Source organism: Lates calcarifer, linkage group LG24 (assembly GCF_001640805.2).
Source record: "Lates calcarifer isolate ASB-BC8 linkage group LG24, TLL_Latcal_v3, whole genome shotgun sequence".
Classification (NCBI taxonomy): Eukaryota; Metazoa; Chordata; class Actinopteri; family Centropomidae; genus Lates; species Lates calcarifer.
The window spans coordinates 19,349,492-19,373,000 of NC_066856.1; the positions used below are offsets into that span (position 1 = coordinate 19,349,492).

Consider the following 23,509-nt stretch of genomic DNA (forward strand, 5'->3'; position numbering starts at 1 on the left):
CCATAAAAATGTGACGATTAAAGACACCAGTCTCTACCCTGATAGTGACTTTTTTAATCCACAGACATGTTTTTGTCCAGAATATAGTGATATAAAACATTAAACTTTCATTAATCACTTACAAAGTCTACGTGTTGTTATTATTCTTTTTTTCTTGTACACACACCGGTTATGTTAGCTACTGGATAGATTTGTCATTGACGTCACGTTCTAAAAAAACTAAATAGACAAATTTTATATATTAAATGTTCAAAATCCTTCGTGAAATAGCTTCAAATTTACACTCTCCAGCGGCATGTAAAATATACACAAAGTTACAAAACCCCCCCGGTCTCCTGCTACAGTCGGAGGGCCCCGAAACGGATGAAATGATCACTGGTTTACGTCTGGACTCTGGTATCTTCATGCTCTCATAAATTACCCTCAATCTCTTTTTGTGACTTTGTTCTGTCGTCCTTGGTGTCAGCTTTTTGTTTCCAAACTAATTTCTGTTCCCTCCTCCTCCTCGTCTTTATTGCCTGTTTTCCCTCACCCAGACTTTCCTCTCTCTCTTTCATTGGTTCTTCAGTGCATTGATGTGAGCACAGATCTTGAGAGCCGGTCCCAGTTTGATGTTCATGCTGGTCATCAGATGGTCCTCGGTCAGCAGCAGCAGAGCCTGGCCGTCGATCTCCTGCAGCCGGAAAGCCTCGGCCACGTCACTGCAGCCTGGGCACAGACACAGACACAGGTTAAGTTCAACACCAACAAGTCACACGGGGCTGGAGCCTATCCCAGCATGCACTGGGTGAGAGGTGGGGTTCACCTCGGGGCTGTTTCACCTGGTGTTCTCTAATAAAAACAGAGCTTCTGAATATTTGTAATTTACTGTTGCATGTGACAAAGACGAGACGCAAACCTACACATTTCAGAGGAAACCAGAGTCGCTGCAGCTCTGCTGTGCTTCCAGTTTGAGTCGTTTATCTTCAAGTGTGTGAAAAACATAAATATATCTGTTAATTTACCTTCGTATCCTGACGCCGTTATGTCTGCTACACGCACAGGGAGCTGCTTCAGACTTTAGTTTGTCTGATCTGTCACCTTTCTCCTCTAAATCTGCGTCTTTAATTTTGTTGAAGCTGAATCTCGAGCACAGAGCAGCAACTCACCCACCTCCCCCACCCATGTCTGTCCAGACTCTTATAATACCTCTAGTAAAGACTTTAAGGTCACAGTGGCCTTGACCTTTGACCTTTGTTTGAAACAGGCAGTAGAGTTGGTGAAGCTCATTAAAGTCTGTGTCTGAACCATCTAAAAATGTGTTTATGCAGTGAGCTGGAGCGAACGTGCTGATGCTTTTCTTCCAGATGTTTGGTGGTTTAAAGAATGTGCGTTACCTCACTCAGCGCTTTGCGAAACACTTAATTGGCGGGGGAGGGGCGGTGAGTGACGCCTCCATCATCTGCTGAAGATTAAGACGCTCGAGCGTTGGTATAAATCAGACTGACATTCACGTCCCAGGAGGAGTTTACCTCACATCTACTGCTGTGTAAATCAGACTGACGGAGCTGTTCACCTGGCAGTGTGTGTATGAAGGCGGTGACGTCCTCCACGCTCCACTGAGACGGCGCCGGTTTGAACGTGGTCGTGGGCGTGGAGGTGGTCATGGCGGGCGCGGACGCCCTCCTCGCTCTGCGAGCCGCCCGACGCTCCATCCTCGCTGTCATGGCAACGGCGGGATCCTCCTCTCCTCCGTCGTCGTCCTCCTCCTCGCCTCCTCCCTCCATGTCCTCCTCCTCCTCCTCCTCTGCCGCCGCCGCCTTCTCCTTCCCCTCCTTCTCACGCCGCCCGGCGCTCCACAGGTCACGAGGCTGGAGGGAGAGAACAGGTGAGTGTGAACACCACAGTGTAAAAGTATTAGCAGCTGATTTTGCTTTTAGTGAATATTGCTTTTACATCTCAAACTGTTACTAAAATGAAACCATGAGAAGTTTAGAGGGTTGGAGAAGCTGCTAACAGCTTATAGACGTGTGTAAAATCTTAATCTGAAAGGTAACTAGTGACTACACCTGTCAGAAATGTAGTGAAGTAAAAACGTGAAAAATATTTCCCTTTAAAATGTAGTAAAATAAAAGATTATGAGGTAAAAGTACCACAAGTCTCCAGGTGCTTCAGTGCTGCAGATGCAGTTCCTCTAACATCCACTAGAGGCCGACAGTAGTTTCATTCAACTGCAGTGACGTCAATAAAAAAGTGCAGATAAAGACCGTTTCTGCAGCTGTTGGAGCTTTAACAGGTGAATCCACCTTTTCTAATCAGGAGCCCGGCAGGGTTTTACCTCAGGAGCCTCTGATGTATTTTACTTTACAACATTAAAGTCTGAATGCTGCTTCAGAGTAAAAATAAGAGGTTAAATTTACATGTTCTGAGTCTAAACAGCTGAAATCAGCTGGTGAAGTGCTGGTTTTATAGGATACAAACTCCCCTCAGGTTAATAAACTGTTGCCCATATATTTATATCTAATATTTCCAGACTGGACTTTGGAAACGACTCCAAAAGTGACAGTGAGGCTTCAAAACAACCCTTTAAACTTCACGTCCCAGAAGTCCCGGCTGCTCGTTAACTGAACACCTGTTTGAGGCTGAAACAGGACGAGTGTGTTTTGTCTGGACAGTGGAGAGGTGCAAAACATTTTACACCTTTCCCCCTGCTGTGAAACAATCACCTGCCACCACAGGAAACCAGCGTGACTGCAGAACACACTTTCCAGCCGGCTTTCAGGTGAGTGTTACTCCTCACACACCAAGTGTTAGACTGCAGACAACATGCTAAACATCACATGGTAAAGACCTGTGCAGATATAATGTCTGTGATAAACTGAAATTATAATATTGATCATATCAAACAGACTTATTGTGGTTTAGGATCAGATTTGCTGTTTCTCTTACGTCACTGTAAACTCTCTCTCTCTCTCTATATATATATATATATATATATATATATATATATATACCTGAGTCAGACCAAGAGTGTGAAATAAGACCAGATCTTCAGGTTTACTTGTACAAAGTCTTTCAGATTGGGTTCCTATCTGTTAACCCTGTAACGTTGTGTATAACACGCTCCAGTGTTTTTAAACTGGTGGTGAGTTCAGGGTCCCTACCAGCCGCAGTAACAGAGGTTTCCCAGGCACCGACTCTGCCCTGTTCAGAGCCGGTCGAGGCCTCTCTGAGCGGCTGCCGGCGCTCAGAGCTCGCAGACGCTTCGTCAGACGAACGTTAAACCTGTCGGAGAAACACAGAGAGAGAGAGAGAGAGAGAGATGTGGTGATGTTTCCTCATTCTGCTGCTTTGATTCACACTCATATCTGTATTTAACACCTGTGTGCCTCTACACCACATCCTGCCAGCGCTGCTGCTGCTGCGACAGCAACACCCATAAACACACACACACACACACAACGCTGCTTCTTTCAGACACGCAGCCTCGCCGGTCACATGACCCAGCAGCTGCCCTCTTCCTCCAGTTTTCTTTTTTACTTTTCGAGCCAATGAAACGAGGTCTCACCCGCGCGCACAGGAAGTGGAGCAGAAGCGTTTGGACCGCATGAAGTTGTGTGCGTGGCCTCTTTTCCCGCAGAACTGGCAGTGCAGCACCGTTCGGTCCCTGTGACCAGACCCTGTGTGTGCGAGACAAACACATCCACGGTCGACTGTAATGTATAGATATGTGATGCAGCAGAGAAATGTGTGTTTGAGTCTTAAAAAAGACAAAGAAAAGCAACAGATCCTCATGGTTTCAAAGGTGGAACCAGAAAAGGTTTTGTGCTTCTGCTTGAAAAATAACTCAAAATAACTATATTACCCATGATCCCCTGCTTCTGGAGCAGGAAGTGTAACAAACACACCAAACTCCATTTAAAAATGCTGATATTTCAGTCAGGTTCCTGGATATCAGAGGTGAACACTGGTGTTTCAATGAATATTTAAATCAGCATCAATAGACAGCTCGTCAAATATCTGGACTCTAAATGATGAAGATGTTTTTTTCAGCAGAGCAGCGAGCTGCAGGTTTGTCGCCCTTTAAAAAGAAATCTTAGTTCCTGTCTTTGTGTTTTAAAGAGCAGGTAAACTCTGGATCGGAGGCCTTACTGCTCCCGGGGTCGTCCGTGTCTCCTCCGTCCTCTTCGTCCGAGTCAGTGGAGTGCTCCGCTTGTTTTATCGTGTCCGTCACAGGTAACGCCGCTCTGCCGTTGGTCCCGTTCACCTCCTGCGGTTTGGTCACCTGCTCCGGGACCAGCAGGGACGAGCGGTTCACCTGCACGACGGAGAAACAGGTAGGTAAACACAGGGAGGCACAGCAGCTTCACGAGGCTTAAAGCAAACTACTGATCCATGACGGCAGGTTTTAAGAGCAGGCCGAGCGCTCTGACAGCTACAGTAAACACACAACAGATTAGAAACCACAGATATTGTGGTTTTCAGTTCCTGTTAGTGTGTGAAAATTGTCACTGGTAAAATTCAGTGACTAAATCCTGTCGTCAGTGTGGTGTGAAGTTAACTGTGTGTCTTTGGTGTGTGTGTCCGTACAGGAAACGGTTGGAGCCCCTCCTGGATGACGAACCCCTCCACCAGGTGAGTCAGAACCTGCCGTCCCTCGGGCCACGCCCTCGGCTCCCAGGGGCCGCCCAGCGATTGGCCGAAGCTCTCGGCCTCGTCTTCCGACCGGGGCTCGGGCTCGGCCGGGCACTGCGGCGGCTCGTCGACCTCCTTGTCGTCTTTGTCGGGCTCGTGCTGCGACAGGCTGAGGTCGGTCGGGTGGGCGGTCTGAGCCGGGAGGAGCGGGGGAGGGTTTTCTGCTGAGGGGGTGATGAAGGGTGAGGAGGGGGGAGACTGGGAGGAGAGGCTGGACAGGGCTGGAGGGAGCAGAGAGAGAACAGCAGTAAGCTTCAGGATTTATTGATGGATCAGGTCACACACTGCACACTGACATGAAGCAGCCAGATGTCCAAAAATCCTACGTCCTTTCACTGACAGTGAATCATCTGAAGAAACATCATCCTTGAATCTAAGTGAACGTTAGTGCCAGATTGTTTGGAGTTGTTTGGACATGTCGAGAAAAAGTGAACCTAAAAAACAGCAGAGGAGTTTTATGTTTGACTTCTAAACAGCTGTCGGTTTATTTTCCTCTAACTCTGGTGTTTATTGACACTTTCAGGGACGTGGACGTTCACAGCAGCGAACAGCAGCAGGTGTCGACCACAGAGCGAACAGCGTGTCAGGTACGATCTGAAAACTCACTCAGGCTGGTGATGAAAAATGTTCTTGATGGTGCGTTCAAGTGACGCTGTAAAACCTAGGCTCTGACAATCAGCTATAGAAGAGAGTTCTACTAAAGAGGCAGAAATCTCTGATCTGAAATCAGACTCTTTTAAAACTCAACTCAAATCCAGAATGAAACTTAGTCCACTTATTTATGATCCTAGCAGCGCGGCCTGTTGGCTCAGGTGTACAGGTGTGTTGGCTCGGGTGTACAGGTGTGGTCAGGTGTCAGGTGGTTACCTGACTGGTTGTCGGACTGGGTCGACATGTTCTCACAGAAGTCCTCCTGACTGACAGGCTGCAGGTCTCGATGAGACTCTGGCAGCTTCTGACTCTGGACAGAGACCTCAGGGACTGGAGCCGGGACTGGAGCCGGGACCGGGGCTGGAACTGGAACAGGGACTGGGACCGGGACCGGGACCGGAACTGGGGTTGGGGCTGAGACTGGGACTGGAGCTGAGGTCGGGGCTGGAGCTGAGGCTGGAATAAGACCTGGGATGGGTTTGATGTCCATGTTGGAGTCTGGATCAGGCGGAGGGATGGGATCTGTGCTCTGGTGCTGATGGAGGACCTGGACCGCTCAGCTTCTCAGACTGGTCCATGGCGGTCTCTGCTTCCTCGTCCTCCTCCATCTTCTTCTCCTCGCCGTCCTCTCTCCTGTCTCCGTCAGTCTGGCCCTCCTCCGTCACCTCCATCTGCTCCTCCTCTCTGCCGGCCTCAGCCTCAGCCTCAGCCTCAGCCTCAGCCTCAGCCTCAGCCTCAGCCTCCGGCTCCTTGGGGCTGGTTTCCTTCTCGGTCGTCAGCCTCTGTTTCTCCTCCTTCACCTTCTCTCTTTGGTCGTCTTTCTCCACCCTCAGGTCTTTACCCACGCTCCCCTCGTCTCTGCCTCCTGGTCTCAGTCCTCGTCCCCTCTCCCTCTGCTCCTCGCTCTCCTTCACCTCCGCCTTCTGGACCAGAGTCTGTGGCTGAGGTCCGGCCTGACTCGGGGGAGAGGCCGGACTGAGGAGAGCCGGAGGTGAGGGCAGAGTTTTTGGCAGCGAGGGGTTCAGAGGAAGAGGAAGCACGTCGTCACCGCTCAAAGTCCTCTTTGATTGGCTGGAAATCTCGGGCGGCTCTGCAACTGGAGGCGGCGACTGCACCGCGGCGTGGGTGTAGGTTCCAGGTTGAGGCTGGCGGCCGGAGGAGAGGGCGATGATCTGCAGCTGCCTCGCCGCCGACGGCGAGCGCTCAAAGTGGGAGGAAGCGGACAAGGAGCTGTGCTGCGATTGGCCGGGACCGAGAACAGTCTGAGATAACGGGCAGCTCTTGAGTCCGGCCAGCGGCCTGCCGATGGGAGGGGCCTGACCGGGCGGAGCAGCAGCGATGGGTTGGAGGGCGGAGCTCTGCCGAGGCGACGCTGCTCTGTGACCGTTGGGAGAGTGAAGTCTGGGCCTCAGGGGGACGGCTCGAACCGGAGAGTAGAGAGCTGAGGGAGGAGGAGGAAATACAGGTTTAGGACCAGGAACCAGCTGCTGGTTTCTCAGGGACTCAGAAATCCAGTTCCTCCTTAAATATCTGCTTATGATTTCTAATCTAACTCAACGACACGAGAGGAACAGTGAGCTAGAGCTCAGCTCAGGAATCATCAGCTGCTCTGTTCCAAACGTTAGTTCATCCAGTCAAAGAGATTTCTACCAGAAATAAAGCAACAACAAGGTCTAAAAAAGTCCTCGTTTTAGTCCTGACTTTGAGTTTTACTCTCGATCAGACAAATGAAGATATTTGGACACGTCTCCTCTTTTCTGTCTGATTTTATCAATCGATAGATTCATTTCCTGCAGCTGTTGCTCTATTAGAGAGAGCTGCTGCTGACTGATAAACACTGAAGTACCCAGGTGAGTAACTGGAGGATCAGGTTACCTGAGGAATCATGTTCTGCTTTTATTTATGTCTTTAGAAATGTGTGATTGTCTGTGTGGAGCGGAGGAGATGTGCTGTTTCTCCCTCTAGATTTACAGCTTGTCTGTAGACTGTGTCCTGTGGCTGAGCAGCTGCTTTAATTCAGATGAGAGAAGACAGGAAATGATAAAAATATTAGCTCTGCCTTAAAGCAGCCTGGTGGAGTTATAGTGCGTCCTCGTTGAGGGCGTTTCCTTCCTCATAAAACATTTGTTCTTTAAATCCAGCGTTGTGTAGCTCACAGTGGAGATTTCAAACATTAACCAGTGTGATTTATGGAGGAAAACATCTGTAACATCTGCATTCTCTCCAAAGAAACTCAAACTGAACATAATTCAGAGACAAGACGCAGCTTCTAACAATCTGGGATGATGCTGCTGCTTTTCCTCCCCTCTGGGATCTTACTTGGGGGTGGGACGGAGAGGTGGCGGCTGGGCGTGGTCGGGCTCTCCGTTGCCGTGGTGCTGGGCTGCGGGCGCGGCCTGAGAGGGGGGAAGAGCGGGGCGTGGGGGCGAGAGAGGGGAGGCGGGGCCGAGGACGGGGGCTTGAGACGGAGGGAGGGGGGGATGGTGAGGGCCCCGGGGGGAGGAGGCCTCAGGGTGAGACTCTGGAGCTGGAGAGGTGGGAGAGAGAGACGTTCAGTTAGAGCTCGAATACACAGTCTGAATCAAGGTGTTTGATAAGCCCTGCCCCCAGATAGTGACTGTCCAATCATAGCTTAGCAGCGTTCAGCTCTGATATCCAGGAAACAAGATTTCTAAATGGAGTTTGGTGTGTTTGTTACAGCGACAGAAACCAGCGAGCGTGAGGAAGTAGTCTAAATTTCCATTTCAGATTAATCCTCAGGAGAATTAGTCGTCAGGAACTCTTAATTTCAGCCTTTTAAATGTGAAGATTTGCTGCTTTTCTCTGTCATTTGTTGTAGTTTGTGGGTTTTGGACGGATGCTCTGATGAATCCTCAGCTCTGGAGTTTGAGTTTGGTCTGTTTTTCACTCCACGTTTAAACAGTAAATCTGCCACTGTTAATAAATATAAAGAGCACAGAGTATGTGCAGTGTGAAGGAGGAAAGGCTGACAGTAACTCGTCCACAAAAAGTCCCATTTGCTCGGCTGCTCACCTGAGCGGAAGCAGGGTTAGAGGACAGGGAAGAGGAGGAGGAGGAGGAGGAAGAGGAGGATGGAGCAGGTCGCATAGCAGACGTAAGAATCAGCTGCAGGAAGAAAAGAGGAGAGAGGAGGGAAAAACAGGAGGAAATAAACAGGAGAGCAGGGATTAAAGCACAGAGTCTAAACATAGTCGAGCACTGAGGATGAATGAGTGTGTGTGTGTGTGTGTGATTGAGTCATATCATCTCATCTTAATCTTTCTGCACGACTCAGTCCAACTTCCTGTCACCATGAAAACAGAAAATCTTGATTTTCTCCCTCATTTCTGTTCAAACTTCTTCTCCTGGTATTTATTTTCTATCAGCACAGGACAGTTAATGGAGAGTAAGATGCTCTTTGATGAACCAGAAACATGGCTGTACGTCCCCACCAAACTCCACTGACAAAAACAGTGATTTTAACCAGGAGCTGCTGGAATACCACTGCCTCCATCTGTTACTGTGTTTGTGTTACTGTGTGGTACTTTTACTTCAGTAAAGTATCTGATTACTTCTTCCACCACTGAAAGTCTCACAGTAACACAGACACACTAACAGATGGAGGCAGTGGTATTCCAGCAGCTCCTGGTTAAATCCCTGTTTTTCTCTATGGAGTCTGGTAGCTGATCAAACAGCTTTATTACTCTTTAATAAAAAGAGTTATCTGCTCAGTATTCAGAGGTTTTTTTTTGTTCTGCACCAGAAACATATTTTTAGCTAAAAGTTCATGGCATTTGTATTTCCTACACAACCTGAATGCATCATGAAGGCCCTGACCGTTGCTCTCCCCTCTGCTCCCTGCCTCTGCCTCATTTTAATACTGATAATCTTTTCTGCCGCTGTACGTTCGCCAGCAGCAAACCAGATTACATGTAAAAATCTATGTAAATATATGTGTGTGAGTGTGTGTGTGAGTGTGTATCTATGTTTACCATCTGAGCTCTAAGCAGCACCTGGTCTTGGCCAGACCCTTTGAGACCCTTCCCTAGGAGCAATGTCTGCTGGGATACCCTCTGCCTGACGGGGGAGGGGCTCTGATTGGCTCGCACAAGACCAGGTGTGCTCACAGGATGAGCCTGTGATACCTGGAACAAAGGAGGGGAGGGGGGGAGGAGAGGGAAGTAATTAGGAGGACGTGTTCTTGTATTTCCTTGAGAAGCATGACAGCGGTGTGTCTGTGTTTACAAAGGGCAGAAACCAACAGAATAAATAATCCAGATGTTTTAAAGACAAGCTGAAACAGAGACTGCTGCTTCCTTAACTTCATGATAAACTGGTTCATCAGCTTTCAGGAGGATTTCAGAGTATGATCCTGATGGATACACAATATTATGAGCATTATCAGCTGCTTTAGCTCCCTCCAGTTCTGTTTCCAGCTGAGATACATTAGTTTAAAGATCATATGAGCAGATTACATTTCCTGAATATTGTGAGAGCAGCTTCAGTCATGGAGGAATCCTCACTGAAAACCAACATTTAGAGAATTAGTGAATCTACCAGAAACCTCTTCTACAGCCAGCGTGTGAGAAAATATCTGATGCTCAAAACATTTTTAGTGGAGAATTCCTTCAGACGTCACACACACTGTCTGTGAGAGGGAAAGTGATTAAACACATGTAGAAACGTCAGCAAACGCAGGCAGAGACGTGTGACCTGAGGATGTGAAACGTACTCAGATGAAAGCAAACGCAGAGGAAACTCTAACCCCGAACACTGAGACACTGACCGACACCAGGAGAGTTTCACCTGCGCGCTTCATCCTCCTGTGTTTTCATGTGTTTAGGCCTCTCAGTCAGAGGTAATCTGTTTGTACGGCAGGATTACGATTCAGATTAACTGACTCTGCAGCAGTGGTGAGGTTTTAATCTGAGAGTCACACCACAACGAGCAGAGCTCCTCATTGTCTTTAGAGCTGGGTTTGGTCTGGATGCTGTTTCCATTCAGATCACCAGAATTACACTTTTATTTTTGATCCTGTTCTTTGAAGAATGCTGCAAGTTTTTCTACATTTTTCTATGATTTAAATCAGGATCTGTCTGATCAAAGGAAACTTAGTGAAAATAATGCTTGATTTAAAACTTTATCTTGTGATGTCTGACACTCAGCCCTGACCACTGCTCTCTCTGTGGAAAAAACTCCTGCACACATTTTAGAAAAATGTGGTGGTTCAGCTTCGTCCAGAACAAACAACTCCTCAGTCTGTCTCACTTAGGAAACTTGTCATTCAGTTTGAAATCCCAGAATGCTTTTCAGCCACTTTCTCTGAGACCAGTAACATATCCAGTACACAGAGGTTAGAGTCTTTATCAAGTGAAAATAAAAATGATCCTAATCCTAAATATTAGTCACATTTTTAATAAAATCCTCTCAGGCTGCAGCGGGCAGGTGAAGAGTCAGCACAGCTCTCGCTCTACCACCTACTGAAGTGACGCTCTTGGTTTGTCGTGTGAAAGTGAGAGACAGGGCAGGTGTGAAGGTGTTGGTTCCAGTTAAAGGTGGTTAAACAGACATTCAGATTTTCTCTCGTCATGGCAGCAAAAGCACAAGTGAAACAAATATCAGTGTCCTGGTGAATAAGCCAGGAAAAGCTGGTAAAGTAAAAACAGTAAAGTGTGGAAAGTCGCACTTTTCCTATAGAAACATAATGGAACTTCATTTCCCATAATCCACTTGACCTAATGAGCTCTTCTCATCGTGTATGAGTGAGCCAGCTGTTAGCTTAGCTTAGCATAAAGACTGGAAACAGGTGGAGACAGGTAGCCTGCCTCTGTTTAAAGGTGACATAATCCAGTGATGCTATATGACACCCTGTAAAACCACAGTGTGTCAGCTCTACCTCTGAGGTTAGCCCTAAGCTAACCGGCTTCATGTTTAGCACACAAAGTGACAGTGTGTGTATGTGCTTGTTACCTGTCTGCCAGGTGGGCTGGCTGGTGTGTGGAAGGGCGTGATTGGTGTGGAGGTCGGCGTGGATACAGGCCTTGTGTTCCCATTGGTCAGGCTGGTGGGGGAGGTCTTGGTTGCCGTGGTGGTGTTGCTGTGCGTTGCAGTCGGAGAGGAGGCGAGGGGGGAGGCCGTGCTGGCTGCAGCGAGGGAGGAGGGGGAGGAGGAAGAGGAGGGGGAGGACGGAGGGAGAAGAGAGGAGGAGGAGGAGGTGGAGGAGGAGGTTTGGGTGGGGGGAGATGTTTTGGAGACGCTGGTTGGAGAGGGGAGGATCGGGCGAGAGTAGGTGCGGAGGGCGGGGGTCACAGTGGAGGTGAGTTTAGGGGGAGCAGGGACGAGGATGTGGGGAGACGCCGCTGCCGCCCGCCGCCGCCACCTTCGGCACATGGGTGGCAGAGACGGAGGGTGCAGGGGTGAGAGGGGGAGGAGGGGAGGAGGTGGTGGGTGTTAGCGTGGGCGCGGGGGAGTCCAGGAGCATGGGGTTGGGGGTGAGCCGAGGAGGCGTGGGGGTGGTCGGGGTGGAGGAGTCGGGCGTGGCGCTGGAGGTCTGAGGGCTGGTTCCATTGGTGGCCTCTCCGTGCTCTGATTGGCTCGGTCGAACCAGCTCCCTGTCCATCCTTCAACACTGTAACACACTGACACACACACACACACACACACACACACAGTCACATCACAGAGCCGAGTACAGTTTCAGGTATTTCTACTTTGTTATTCAGTGTGGCTCAGAGAAAAGCTGAGTCGGCCTCTGCTGTTTTCTGGAACATTTTCTCACCTGAAACAAAACACAGCTTCACTTATCGTCAGGTTAACTTCAGTTTCAACACATTTTACTAAGTCTCTGAATACTGTGATTGATATTTACAGTGTCATTTATCTCATCCTCTCGTTAAGAAGAAGGTGTAAAGGTCGTGAGGCAGTTATCTCTGCGACTGTAAGATCAAGGCCTGGTCCACAGCTAATGTCTGAAGACACTGAGCTCCTCTGGGTTGGAGCCAAACGGCCTGATCCCAGTATTTTTAGATCCAGTATTTTCCCACCAAAATCTATTATTTTAGTTTTCTTCCTGGTGACGCACAGAGGGACAGACTGATGAATCCCTGCACTCAGTCAGTGCAGAGTTTCTTAGAGTGTCGTGGACTCAGTTTGTTGTTTGTGATGACTGTAATGAACTCAGGCTGACCTGACTGACTGCAGGAATTCAGGATTTTCCTGCACACCTGTTCACCACGTGTGCACTAAACAACACTTCATTCACGGAGAAATAAACAGCAACACTTTATTCTCTAAGTCCGACCTGATGAGTCCGTCAGAATGTGGTCGAGCGTTAATATCAAAGGAAAGATAAAGTGGTCAGTTCTGTTGGATTTCTAAGCAGCTGTTGATTGTTTTACAGCCTGGATATTTCCTTCTAATCCTGGAAAGTTTCCTGGAAAGAAACGGGCAGTTTGTATTGAAGGAAACAGTCTGAGTCTGAAGCTGTTATTTTAATGACTTCAGTTAGTCACAGTAGAGAGATTACTGCATTTAAATCTCAGAGAACAATTATTACTCATTTATTTATTGGGAACTTGTGCGTGCACCTGCTGTTAGCTTAGCAACTGATCACTCTCCATTTAACCTGCAGCAGCAGGATGTGTTGCCTTCCTGAGCAGACTGTTTGGAAATACAGTGGAACATGAGGTGTTTCCTCCAACCGTGAAAAGCAAAGACCTGAATCCTGATCCACACCCTGAACATAAAACCAACATTAGTTCTGTGTACGTGTGTTTGTTCCACACGGATGGGTTGAATGGAGAGTTTTACACCTCCTCCTCCACCTCCTCCACCTCCTCCACCTCTGCTGCTGCTGACTGTAACTTCGCAGGCTGTTTAGAAAACTCCCTGCAGACTGACTGACTGACACATGACACCGTTACTATCAGCTTCAGCCGTGTGTTTTGGATTAGAGCCATGGCAGCGGTTAATCTGACCCTGGCAGGAACCTGAGGAATCATCCTGCAGGGAGTTAGAGGATGGTTTCACCTCCTGGTCTCACTGCAGTCTCCTGAACAGCACTTCTACTGTGATTATCTGACCATAAACTGACGGCTTAATCACAGTTATTTGTCTGGAACACACTGCTTCTCTCTGTCATTTATTATGGTTTGATTATTTTTTTATCTGGACTAAAATGGACATTTTTCACTGTTTCTGAACAGGCATATTAACTGCTTACATTTTCACCTGCCTGATGGTTTGTTTGTTAATTTGTCAACAGGTTTACACAGAACTTGCTGGAGGGATGGAGCACAGACCAGAGAGGAGCCAAAGGAATCTCCCTGCAGATCGGGTTAAAGGAAGTTTAGATCTCTCTCCTTGATGCTGCGGTTTCTGACATCCTGGCTTTAGAAGGTACAAACTCTGCTGAGTGCTATTCTAGCTATTTGCTTAAGTATTTACATCTACATCATCACAGCAGCTGCAAAAAGAAACAACAGAAAATAGCACATTTAAAGCCCAGAGGAAGAAGCAGGAGTCAGCGCACTATCACAGCCCCTGCTATGATTTACAGTCCATATCTGCCCAGATCATCTACAAACTTCCTTTACAACAACATGAGGAAGTCGTGTTGTAAAGGTCATAAGTTGAAAGGTCGAAGCACTGTGAGCTTTCTGTACATTTAAATAAAGAGCAGGGAACCAAACAGAGACAATACTGATCAATAAGATATGATCAGCCTCCGCTGGATAAACCCAGCTTCAACATTCACTGAATTTATTGAAATGTGTCTAATATCTCTCTAATATATTTCTACCACTGTGACATGGAGGTGTAGTGTCAGATCAGTGTAAAACTAACAGGAAACACTAATGCAAATATGATTAGTCCTTTATCAGTGAGTCCATCTGTTGGTTTCTCATCATGTGCTGATGTTTTGGTCCATGAAAGGCTGCAGATACTGAGACCTGTCCGTCACCTGAGAGTTTCAGTTTAGTGTCAGAAAATCAGAACCTCGTCACATTTAAAAAGCTGGAAGCAGTGAGTTTTACTTTCCATTCCCTTCCATTGTTCAGCTAATCAATGAGCAGAGCAGAGGGATGGTGTGCAGCTATAATCAGGTGTCACTACAGTGTACAGGCCACTCCGCGCTTACAGCTGCGAACACAGTGTTTGTGGTTTAAACGAGGGGCTCAGTCTGCAGCCTCAACTCCGCTACGTTCACGCCAACATCAGCCCGCAGGCAGGAGGCAGGTGCCAGTCCACGCACGGCGGGCAGATGCTGACATCTGGCCCGCAGCGTGTTCACTGAACGTGTCAGCCTCACTTTATTCTGGCGGACGGAGACGATGAGAATGAGTCACACCGCACACACAGTTAGGCCAGAGATCATGCATGTGACTATTAAAAAAAAAGATGGAGACAGGCCTTCACAGTGGAGAAGTCTCACGATAATAACATTTGGGGGAACTGTCATGTCCACGTTCTGCGTAAAGCTCCGTGGCCGCCTACCTGTGAAATCGGCGTCGTCCTGCGGGTTATTCCCGGTGTCGTCCATCCGAAAGTGAGCGCATGTTTGTAAAGTCCGTTGCGGTGTTATCTGATAAACGGGTCTGAGCTTTTTTAGCAGGGTCGACAGGGCTGAAATGGGCGTGTATGAAGCCTCACTTCCTCGTCTGACAGCGCAGGGGCTGCTGTGAAGTGCGCCTCACCCTCCCCCAGACGATGATTTCAGCTGCCTCACCTCTGATTATCCGCCGTTAGCCCCTGCACGGAGCCTCAGCCGCAAAGTTACAAAGCAGAACAGGCCCGTTTATGATGTGCATGGGCTTGCGTGTGTGTGTGTGTGTCTGAGTGTGTGTGTGTGTGTCGCACTTTGTTTAGGGTTTCATCACAGCCCGGGCTTTTTTCTCTCTCCCGCGGAGCAGTCCGTAAATCCAGCTTCCAGAGGGGGGATATGTTGCCCCCCGGTCTCCGCTGCTCCACCACCGTCACACCTGCCGGGTCTGTGGTGGGAATCAGCCCGGCTCGGGGGCACCGTGTAGCGGCTGCGAGGGGCCTGGTCAGTCCGCTGGTGGAGAAATGCAATGGAAGGCAGTTCCTCACAGCGCGACAGAGGCGAGACAGCACCACTCAGAGCTCAGGAGGACCGCGAAGACTGTACACAAGCAGGCTGCACCACGAGCCATAACACAGCGTTTACAGCACCGCAGCAACACACACTGACACGGTGGGACCGCTGTGCTGCGGTGGACCCTCTGTTCACATCCCTGCCTCAAATTAAAAACAGCAGTGTGCATTTAAAATACTCCATCAGAAGGAGGAGAGCTGCATTCTGCAACAGGACAAATACTGAAGCCTTTATTCTAAAGAGCACAAATAAAAACACACTACTTTCATTCTTCTGATTTTAACTGCTGCAAAAACCGTGTAGTGGTTAATGCGACATATTTTATAGATGCCGTCAAATAAATGTAGTGTAGTGGAGTGAAGTATAAATGTGGAGTATGGAAGTGTCTGCAGAAGTGGTGGTAGTGAGATTACTTAATACAGCTAATACATAAAACAGTAACTAAACTGTATTTGAGTAAAGACTGTATTAATAATTCATCAAAAAGCCAGTTAACTAAATAATGATCATTATCTATTCATGTCTTTATCTTCACACATGCTGTTAATTTACATGAAGAGGTCTTTACATGCAGTTTTCTCTCTCTGTTCTTTTATTCTCTCAGATTAAAGGAGAGGATGAGGAGCCGCCCTCAGCTGTGACTGATTTTAGCTGCAAGTGAGTGAGAAGTGTCCACACCTTTCAATTCATTCATTACAACATCCAAAATAACATGGTTTTTATTTCATTTTATTTTATTTTCAAGTTATGTGAAGAAAAATTTTTGACAGAACATGATAAAACTCAACACAATTGCATGAATGAGGCAGAAATACCATGAAAACACACTGATTCATATTAAAACTGGATTAAAATGGTGTTTAATTTTTATTTTTATTTTTTATTTAATCATGTATTTGAACCAGTCTCTGCCTCCCCGCTCACTTCTTCTCTCTTCCGCTTTTTTCAGACTGGCGCAGCACAATCAGCGACCAATCAGCGTTTCGTCCACCAACGTCGCTGGCGTATGTCGTCATTGAGCGTCGCCTGCTGACGGTAGCGCTCAGTGGAGAAACAAACTCTGAAAATACACAGAAAAACCAAGCTTCACCTCATCGCTGTGTTACTGACCAACTTTACTCGACTCGTCTGGACGTTAAAACAACACTTCGACTTGTTTTTGTCCAACACAGTAACAAAAACAACGCTCGACACCGAGGTAAGGCTAACGAGCTAGCTAGTTAGCGGCGACCGCATTAGCATTAGCCTTTCTCCTTGTGATTGTTCATGCTCACGTTTTGTCCTTTTTGCCTGTTGTTGTCTGTAGGTGATGTTGACACGAAGAACCAGGAGGACGTTACTGAGACCAGCGATCACAATCAACACGGTAAGTTTATTAACAAGCTTTTAACAAGATTTATTAACAATACACATCAGTAGTTTGTTAGTTTGTAGCTCAACCTCAGCTTTTTACTTAAGAAATTCTGTTCTGATTTTCACCATCTCTGAGTCCAGCTCAACATGTCAAGTCTTTGGTTCCATCTCTAGGAGTTGGAGTTTTATAGTCCAACACCCAAAGTAAACACACATGAGACCAATCCACATTTTGAAGACTGAACATGAAACAGCTAAAATTTGCTAAATTGAAAACTGTGAATCATATCTGTGTATTTCTGTGTAAATGTGTGACTGTTGTCATCTTTTTCCACATTTCCGCTAACCACCGGGATCCCCCACCCCTTCTCTCTCCGTTTTTTCTCAGACTGGCAGTGTCGTCACAACCAACCGACGTACCGACGTCGCTGGCGTCTGTCGTCATCGAGCCTCACCTGTTGGCATCAGAACACATCGGTGGAGAAACAAACTCAGAAAAACAGAAAAAACAACCCGCGACTCGTCGCTTTGTTTCCTCGTCTGCTCTGGATGTTAAACAACCTCTCCACGTGTTTTTGTCCAACACACTGACGCTGGACTCAACGCCAAGGTAAGGCTAACGAGCTAGCTACTTAGCAGCGACCGTTAGCATTAGCATTAGCCTTCTCTTCTGATCTTATCTTTTGGCCGTTCACTTTTCACTTTAGCTTCTTCGTGTCATTATTCACGCTCAGCTTTCTGTCTCTGTGTTGTAGCCTGTAGATGATGCTGACATGGAGAATCCAGAGCACGTTACTGAGATGTAAATGTAGCATTGTTTGTTTTGTTATGCTAAATATACTTCTTACGACAAACACAATCTGTCCTTTCCTCTCAGATGTCTCTGATTTCCGTTTCATATAGCTCAGCTTTTTCTGAGATATTTGAAGACTGAATGAGAAACAGCTCAAACTGAACTGGCACTGGAGTAATTGTTGTTGTTTTTTTCAGATTGGCAGTGTCGTCACAACTAATCGACGTGCTGACGTCACTGATGGGGACCTGCCGGTGAGGAAACTCGTCGCTTTGTCAGCTCCGTCACAGTCTTCATTCCTCAGCGTGTATGGATGCTTCATCGAGCTGTGGAGTTGTTTCTGGACGCTCAACACCAAGGTAAGGCTAACAAGCTAATTCGTTAGCATTAGGTGTTATTTTCACTGCTTGTGTGAAGTAAGTATTACTTAGGTCAAATCTTCTGCTTGTGTTTTCCAGGATTGTGTTCAGCAGCAGCTGCAGCCTGGACACAAACTCCAGCTCTCACCTCAAACAGGTCTGTGTATGAAACATTTACTCAGTCTCAGTCATGTCAGCTGCTGCTGATAGTTATGTTGACTTTAAACACTGTTTTTCTATTTTCCTCCAGGTGTCACCACTTCATCCACCATCCTCCTACACACAGAGGCCTCCAGGTGAGCTCATACTAACAGCATCACATCAACTGTTCAGCACAGACTCCTTAAGAAGAGACACGTTTTTATTCTAACAAGCTTTAAAATCAATGTCCTGTCTTTTTCAGATCAACCAACAGACACAGGAGCCACTGAAGGTGAAGGTAGGAACACATTTTATTTCTTTACATAACACATCAGGACAGGAAGTAGTAGGTTGGTAGATTGGTATATTAGCTGATTGATTGGTAGGTTGATAGATTAGTTGGTAGATTGGTAGAATGGTGGATTGATTGATTGGTATACTAGTTGATTAAGTGATTAGTTGGTATATTAGTTGGTTGATTGTTAGAATGGTAGATTAATAGATTGAGTGGTATATTGGTTGGTAGAATGGTAGATTAATTGGTACATTAGTTGGTAGAGTGGTAGATTAATTAGTAGATTGGTAGATTAGTTGGTTGATTGGTAGATTAATTGGTTGAGTGGTAGATTAGTTGGTTGAGTGGTAGATTAATTAGTAGATTGGTAGATTAGTTGGTTGATTGGTAGATTAATTGATTAGTTGGTAGATTAATTAATAGATTGGTAGATTAGTTGGTTGAGTGATTAAGTAGTAGAATGGTGGATTGATTGGTATACTAGTTGGTATATTGGTTGGTTGGTAGAATGGTAGATGAATTGGTTGAGTGGTAGATTAGTTGGTTGATTGGTAGAATGGTAGATTAATTGATTAGTTGGTAGATTAATTAGTAGATTGGTAATTAGTTGGTTGATTGGTAGATAAGTTGATTAGTTGGTTGAGTGATTAGGTGGTAGATTGATTAGTTGGTAGATTAATTGGTAGATTAGTTGGTAGATTAAGTAGTAGATTGATTGGTAGATTAGTTGGTTGATTGGTAGATTAATTGATTAGTTGGTAGATTAATTAGTAGATTGGTAGATTAGTTGGTTGATTGGTAGATTAGTTGGTTGATTAAGTAGTAGATTGATTGGTAGATTGGTAGATTAGTTGGTTGATTGGTAGATTAGTTGGTTGATTAAGTAGTAGATTGATTGGTAGATTAGTTGATTAGTTGGTAGATTAATTAGTAGATTGGTAATTAGTTGGTTGATTGGTAGATTAGTTGATTAGTTGGTAGATTAATTGGTAGATTAGTTGGTTGATTAAGTAGTAGATTGATTGGTAGATTGGTAGATTAGTTGGTTGATTGGTAGATTAGTTGGTTGATTAAGTAGTAGATTGATTGGTAGATTAAGTAGTAGATTGATTGGTAGATTGGTAGATTAGTTGGTTGATTGGTAGATTAGTTGGTTGATTGGTAGATTAATTGATTAGTTGGTAGATTAATTAGTAGATTGGTAGATTAGTTGGTTGATTGGTAGATTAGTTGGTTGAGTGATTAGGTGGTAGATTAATTGGTAGATTAAGTAGTAGATTAGTTGGTAGATTGGTAGATTAGTTGGTTGATTAAGTAGTAGATTGATTGGTAGATTGGTAGATTAGTTGGTTGATTGGTAGATTAGTTGGTTGATTAAGTAGTAGATTGATTGGTAGATTAGTTGATTAGTTGGTAGATTAATTAGTAGATTGGTAATTAGTTGGTTGATTGGTAGATTAGTTGATTAGTTGGTAGATTAATTGGTAGATTAGTTGGTTGAGTGATTAGGTGGTAGATTGATTAGTTGGTAGATTAATTAGTAGATTGGTAGATTAGTTGGTTGATTGGTAGATTAATTGATTAATTGGTAGATTAAGTAGTAGATTGATTGGTAGATTGGTAGATTAGTTGGTTGATTGGTAGATTAGTTGGTTGATTAAGTAGTAGATTGATTGGTAGATTAAGTAGTAGATTGATTGGTAGATTGGTAGATTAGTTGGTTGATTGGTAGATTAATTGATTAGTTGGTAGATTAATTAGTAGATTGGTAGATTAGTTGGTAGATTGGTAGATTAGTTGGTTGATTAAGTAGTAGATTGATTGGTAGATTGGTAGATTAGTTGGTTGATTGGTAGATTAGTTGGTTGATTAAGTAGTAGATTGATTGGTAGATTGGTAGATTAGTTGGTTGATTGGTAGATTAGTTGGTTGATTGGTAGATTAGTTGGTTGAGTGATTAGGTGGTAGATTAATTGGTAGATTAAGTAGTAGATTAGTTGGTAGATTGGTAGATTAGTTGGTTGATTGGTAGATTAGTTGGTTGATTGGTAGATTAGTTGGTTGAGTGGTAGATGATGATGTTGCAGGAGGAGCAGCCAGCAGAGCAGCAGCAGGACCCAGAAGAGAACAGAGAAGAGCTCAGTTAGAAACAGTGGATGACACAGATTCACTTCATGTATCTACTGACTGACTGACCACCTCTGAGGAGACTCTTTGTTTTAGCTCCCAGCTGCCTGATAGCAACACTGCTGTAGTTCTGAGCAGAACTACAGCAGTGTTGTTATCAGGCAGCTGGGAGCTAAAACAAAGTGCCCCCTAGTGGTCAAACCTTTGTCAATATCTCTGCTGTACTTTGTTCAAGCTTGTTGTCTGGAACTAAATCAATAAAACTTTATGACTTTTCACTTGAGTTTCTCTTATTTTCAAACTAATGTCATACAAATCAGTTTATTAAAATATTTGGATCTATTACAAACATTAAGAATCTTCATTAAATGAACAATATCCTGCACAGAACTATCAGTATAATCAATAATTACTAACATTACTTTAAAGCTTTTATACTAATTCTAACTAAAGTATTTGCAGTTAGTTCCAGACAACGGGTTTTAAAAAGTCAAAGTGCAGCTGAGATAATGACAGAATGAAAACTATAAACTAACACTGACCTTCTGTCTCTGTGTCTTCTCTCCTTCAGCTCAGTGTTTCCTGGTTCAACTCAGAGTCCTGAGGAGAAAAACAACAAACATCAGCAACTGTTTACACCTTCAAAATAAAAGCACAGAAGAAGCTGCTCTGACTGGAGAAAATGTCTCTTCAAATCTCAACTAAACGATGTACATGGCTCAAGTGTTACAAACTAATCCAATAATAATGAAATAAAATAAACCTCTGATCATTAGTGATGATTGATTTGACTTTTTCTGTCTAAAAACTCACTCAGCTCAGCAGTTCAGATGCATTTTATATGAAATGGAAAAACTTTGGATCATTAGCTGCTGTCAATATGAATATCAGTGATATATAAAAATGTTGGTTTACTAAGAGATAAACAGCATCGTAACAGTACATTGTATTTTTATCTCAGAGGGTAAATTCAGTCAAAGATGCTGCAGAGTCCTGTAAAGTTTCCTGTGTGGAAATAAACCCCAAATGATCAGTAATCAATCAGATTATTGATTGGATGAAGGACAGTTGATTTAGTCAAACATAGGAAGTTCTCAAAGCTTGAAGCTCTGACTGAATTTAACCCTGAGTCTGAAAAGTTGTGTGTTCAACACTCGGCTGTACCTGGAGGTGAAGGAGTAAACGTGGCTCCTGTCGGCTGCAACGTCATCTCCATCGTCTCAGATTCACTTCGTCTGTCTTTACAGGATGGGAGCTGAAATTCACAGAGAAAACAACATGTAAACAACAGACTGAAGAGGATTATGTGGCTTCATTACATACAGACAGGTGTTTTTAGCTGACTTGTCTTCATCAGAGGAGCTGCTGAAGCTTCCTGTCAGCTGATTGATGTGGACGTGGTCGTCCTGCTCGTTACCACAGAGATCAGCTGACAGGAAGTTTCAGCAGCTCCTCTGATGAAGACTGAGGCTCCAGACATGTCAGGTAAAAACCAGTGAAGTGACCATGGAAACTGCAGCTCCATGTCTCTGCACTGTTCACATGTTTCTGTCTTTAAGGCTGCAGCAAAATGACCAGCAGGATTATTCTAATCAATAATGAGATCAGGATTAATTCAATGAATTTTAGGAACAAAATGTATTTGTTGCATGATGACATTAAATAAACAGAGCACTGCTTTCACTCCTGCTAATGTCAGACTGGTTCTTATTCACAGTTCAGCTGCCAGAAGCAAAATCTAAACTTTTTACCCAAAATTCAATTTTCTTTTGACAAATTCTAAACTAGTCAGACTTAAGATCAGCCACTGAACATATACTTTAACATCAGTGCTCAGTGTTGGACAGTTGATGTGATGCTGATGGTAAATTACCTCTGTTGAGGATCTTCTGGCCTCAGAGAACTTGTTGCTGTGCATGGACTCTCTGCAGTCGACGACCAAGTGGTGACACCTGGAGGAAATAAAAGAGAAATGTTAAAGGAACATTTTCTTTACTCTGTTACCAATTCCTCATCAACAGTTTAACCCAGAAACATACATAAATCCTCAACATAAATCCACAAACATTCGAGAGGTGCTTCAGAAAATAGCCAGTTTACTCTTGTCACCTCCTGAAGCACCAACAACAACAAATATTTGGGAAAAATTAATTAAATGATTATTAAATTTCTTAATTGTCTATCAAATATCACTTAAGTAAATTTTTGAAAGCCTTATTATAACTTGTGATATTAATTATATTTCAGTAATATACAAACAGAAGAGCTTTTAGTTTCAGGTGTAATAGTTCACATTAGTTGAACAGTCTTTGTTTTGTGTTGTTTTGCTTTGATGAATAAAAGTGGATTCAGTTCAATTTTCATTTACTTGTATTTTATATTAGAAATTTAACTGGATGATCAGCTTCAGTAACACTTTTTATAAACTCACAAAGATCATGTTTATAAAGTCCTGTAATGTTTCCTGTGTGGAAATAAACCCCAAATGATCAATAATCAGTCAGATCATTGATTGGATGAAGGACAGCTGATTTAGTTAAACACAGGAAGCTCTGAATTTAAGTTTGTTTATAGTTTGTTTTAGTTCATGTCAATCAGAAAACACTGAGACAAAGGGAGTCTAACCTACTCTGACTTAATTCAGGGTTGACAAACCCCGGCTGCCCCAATCTGCATTTTAACACAGTACGACAGTGATTAAGAAGTGGGTAAGTTGAGTCAGCATTAACTTTATCTTTAATTCTGTCGGTTGATGAGGAATTTAGAGAGACTCTGTCAACAAAGCCTAGGAGACGTTCTCAAGAATCTTAATTTATAATATAAACAGCATGTAACAAACAGCAGACTGACGAGGATCACTTTGAACGTTATTATAAAAACTTTAACCTAAGTAAATTTTGAATGCAGGATTTTAACTTGTGGTATTTTTAACTATAAATATATGCAAATTATTTGTTCTGAGTCTGAGCTTCTCAAATGTGAGAACTAAATAGTTTTCTTTG

At 44.6% G+C, this 23,509-nt stretch overlaps 1 protein-coding gene and 2 long non-coding RNA genes across 5 annotated transcripts; 2 read left to right on the forward strand and 1 right to left on the reverse strand.

Moving 5' to 3' along the window:
* Window positions 1–39: 39 nt before the first annotated feature.
* On the reverse strand, window positions 40–15,396 carry LOC108884999 (polyhomeotic-like protein 3). The gene is given in 14 exon segments (XM_051066856.1): window positions 40–708; window positions 1,556–1,850; window positions 3,144–3,264; window positions 3,548–3,659; window positions 4,132–4,297; window positions 4,570–4,895; window positions 5,542–5,876; window positions 5,878–6,766; window positions 7,645–7,852; window positions 8,359–8,451; window positions 9,318–9,470; window positions 11,296–11,691; window positions 11,693–11,963; window positions 15,184–15,396. Coding segments are annotated over 13 exon segments (3,501 nt in total). The 5' UTR covers window positions 11,945–11,963; window positions 15,184–15,396; the 3' UTR covers window positions 40–553.
* LOC108885006 (uncharacterized) lies at window positions 1,767–4,243 on the forward strand. The gene is made up of 3 exons (XR_001961155.2): window positions 1,767–1,867; window positions 2,513–2,761; window positions 4,107–4,243. It is a non-coding gene; the product is annotated as an uncharacterized LOC108885006 (long non-coding RNA).
* Window positions 4,568–21,282, forward strand: LOC108885004 (uncharacterized). 3 transcript variants are annotated; one of them, XR_001961150.2, is made up of 12 exons: window positions 4,568–4,614; window positions 5,198–5,261; window positions 13,589–13,722; window positions 16,044–16,096; window positions 16,389–16,637; window positions 16,746–16,805; window positions 17,181–17,402; window positions 17,783–17,944; window positions 18,044–18,101; window positions 18,195–18,240; window positions 18,348–18,383; window positions 21,079–21,282. It is a non-coding gene; the product is annotated as an uncharacterized LOC108885004 (long non-coding RNA). The 3 variants fall into 3 exon arrangements; XR_007809421.1 differs by lacking the exons at window positions 4,568–4,614; window positions 5,198–5,261 and having other exon boundaries at window positions 11,979–14,872; XR_007809420.1 differs by lacking the exons at window positions 4,568–4,614; window positions 5,198–5,261; window positions 13,589–13,722 and adding an exon at window positions 15,398–15,538.
* The last annotated feature ends 2,227 nt before the right edge of the window (window positions 21,283–23,509 follow it).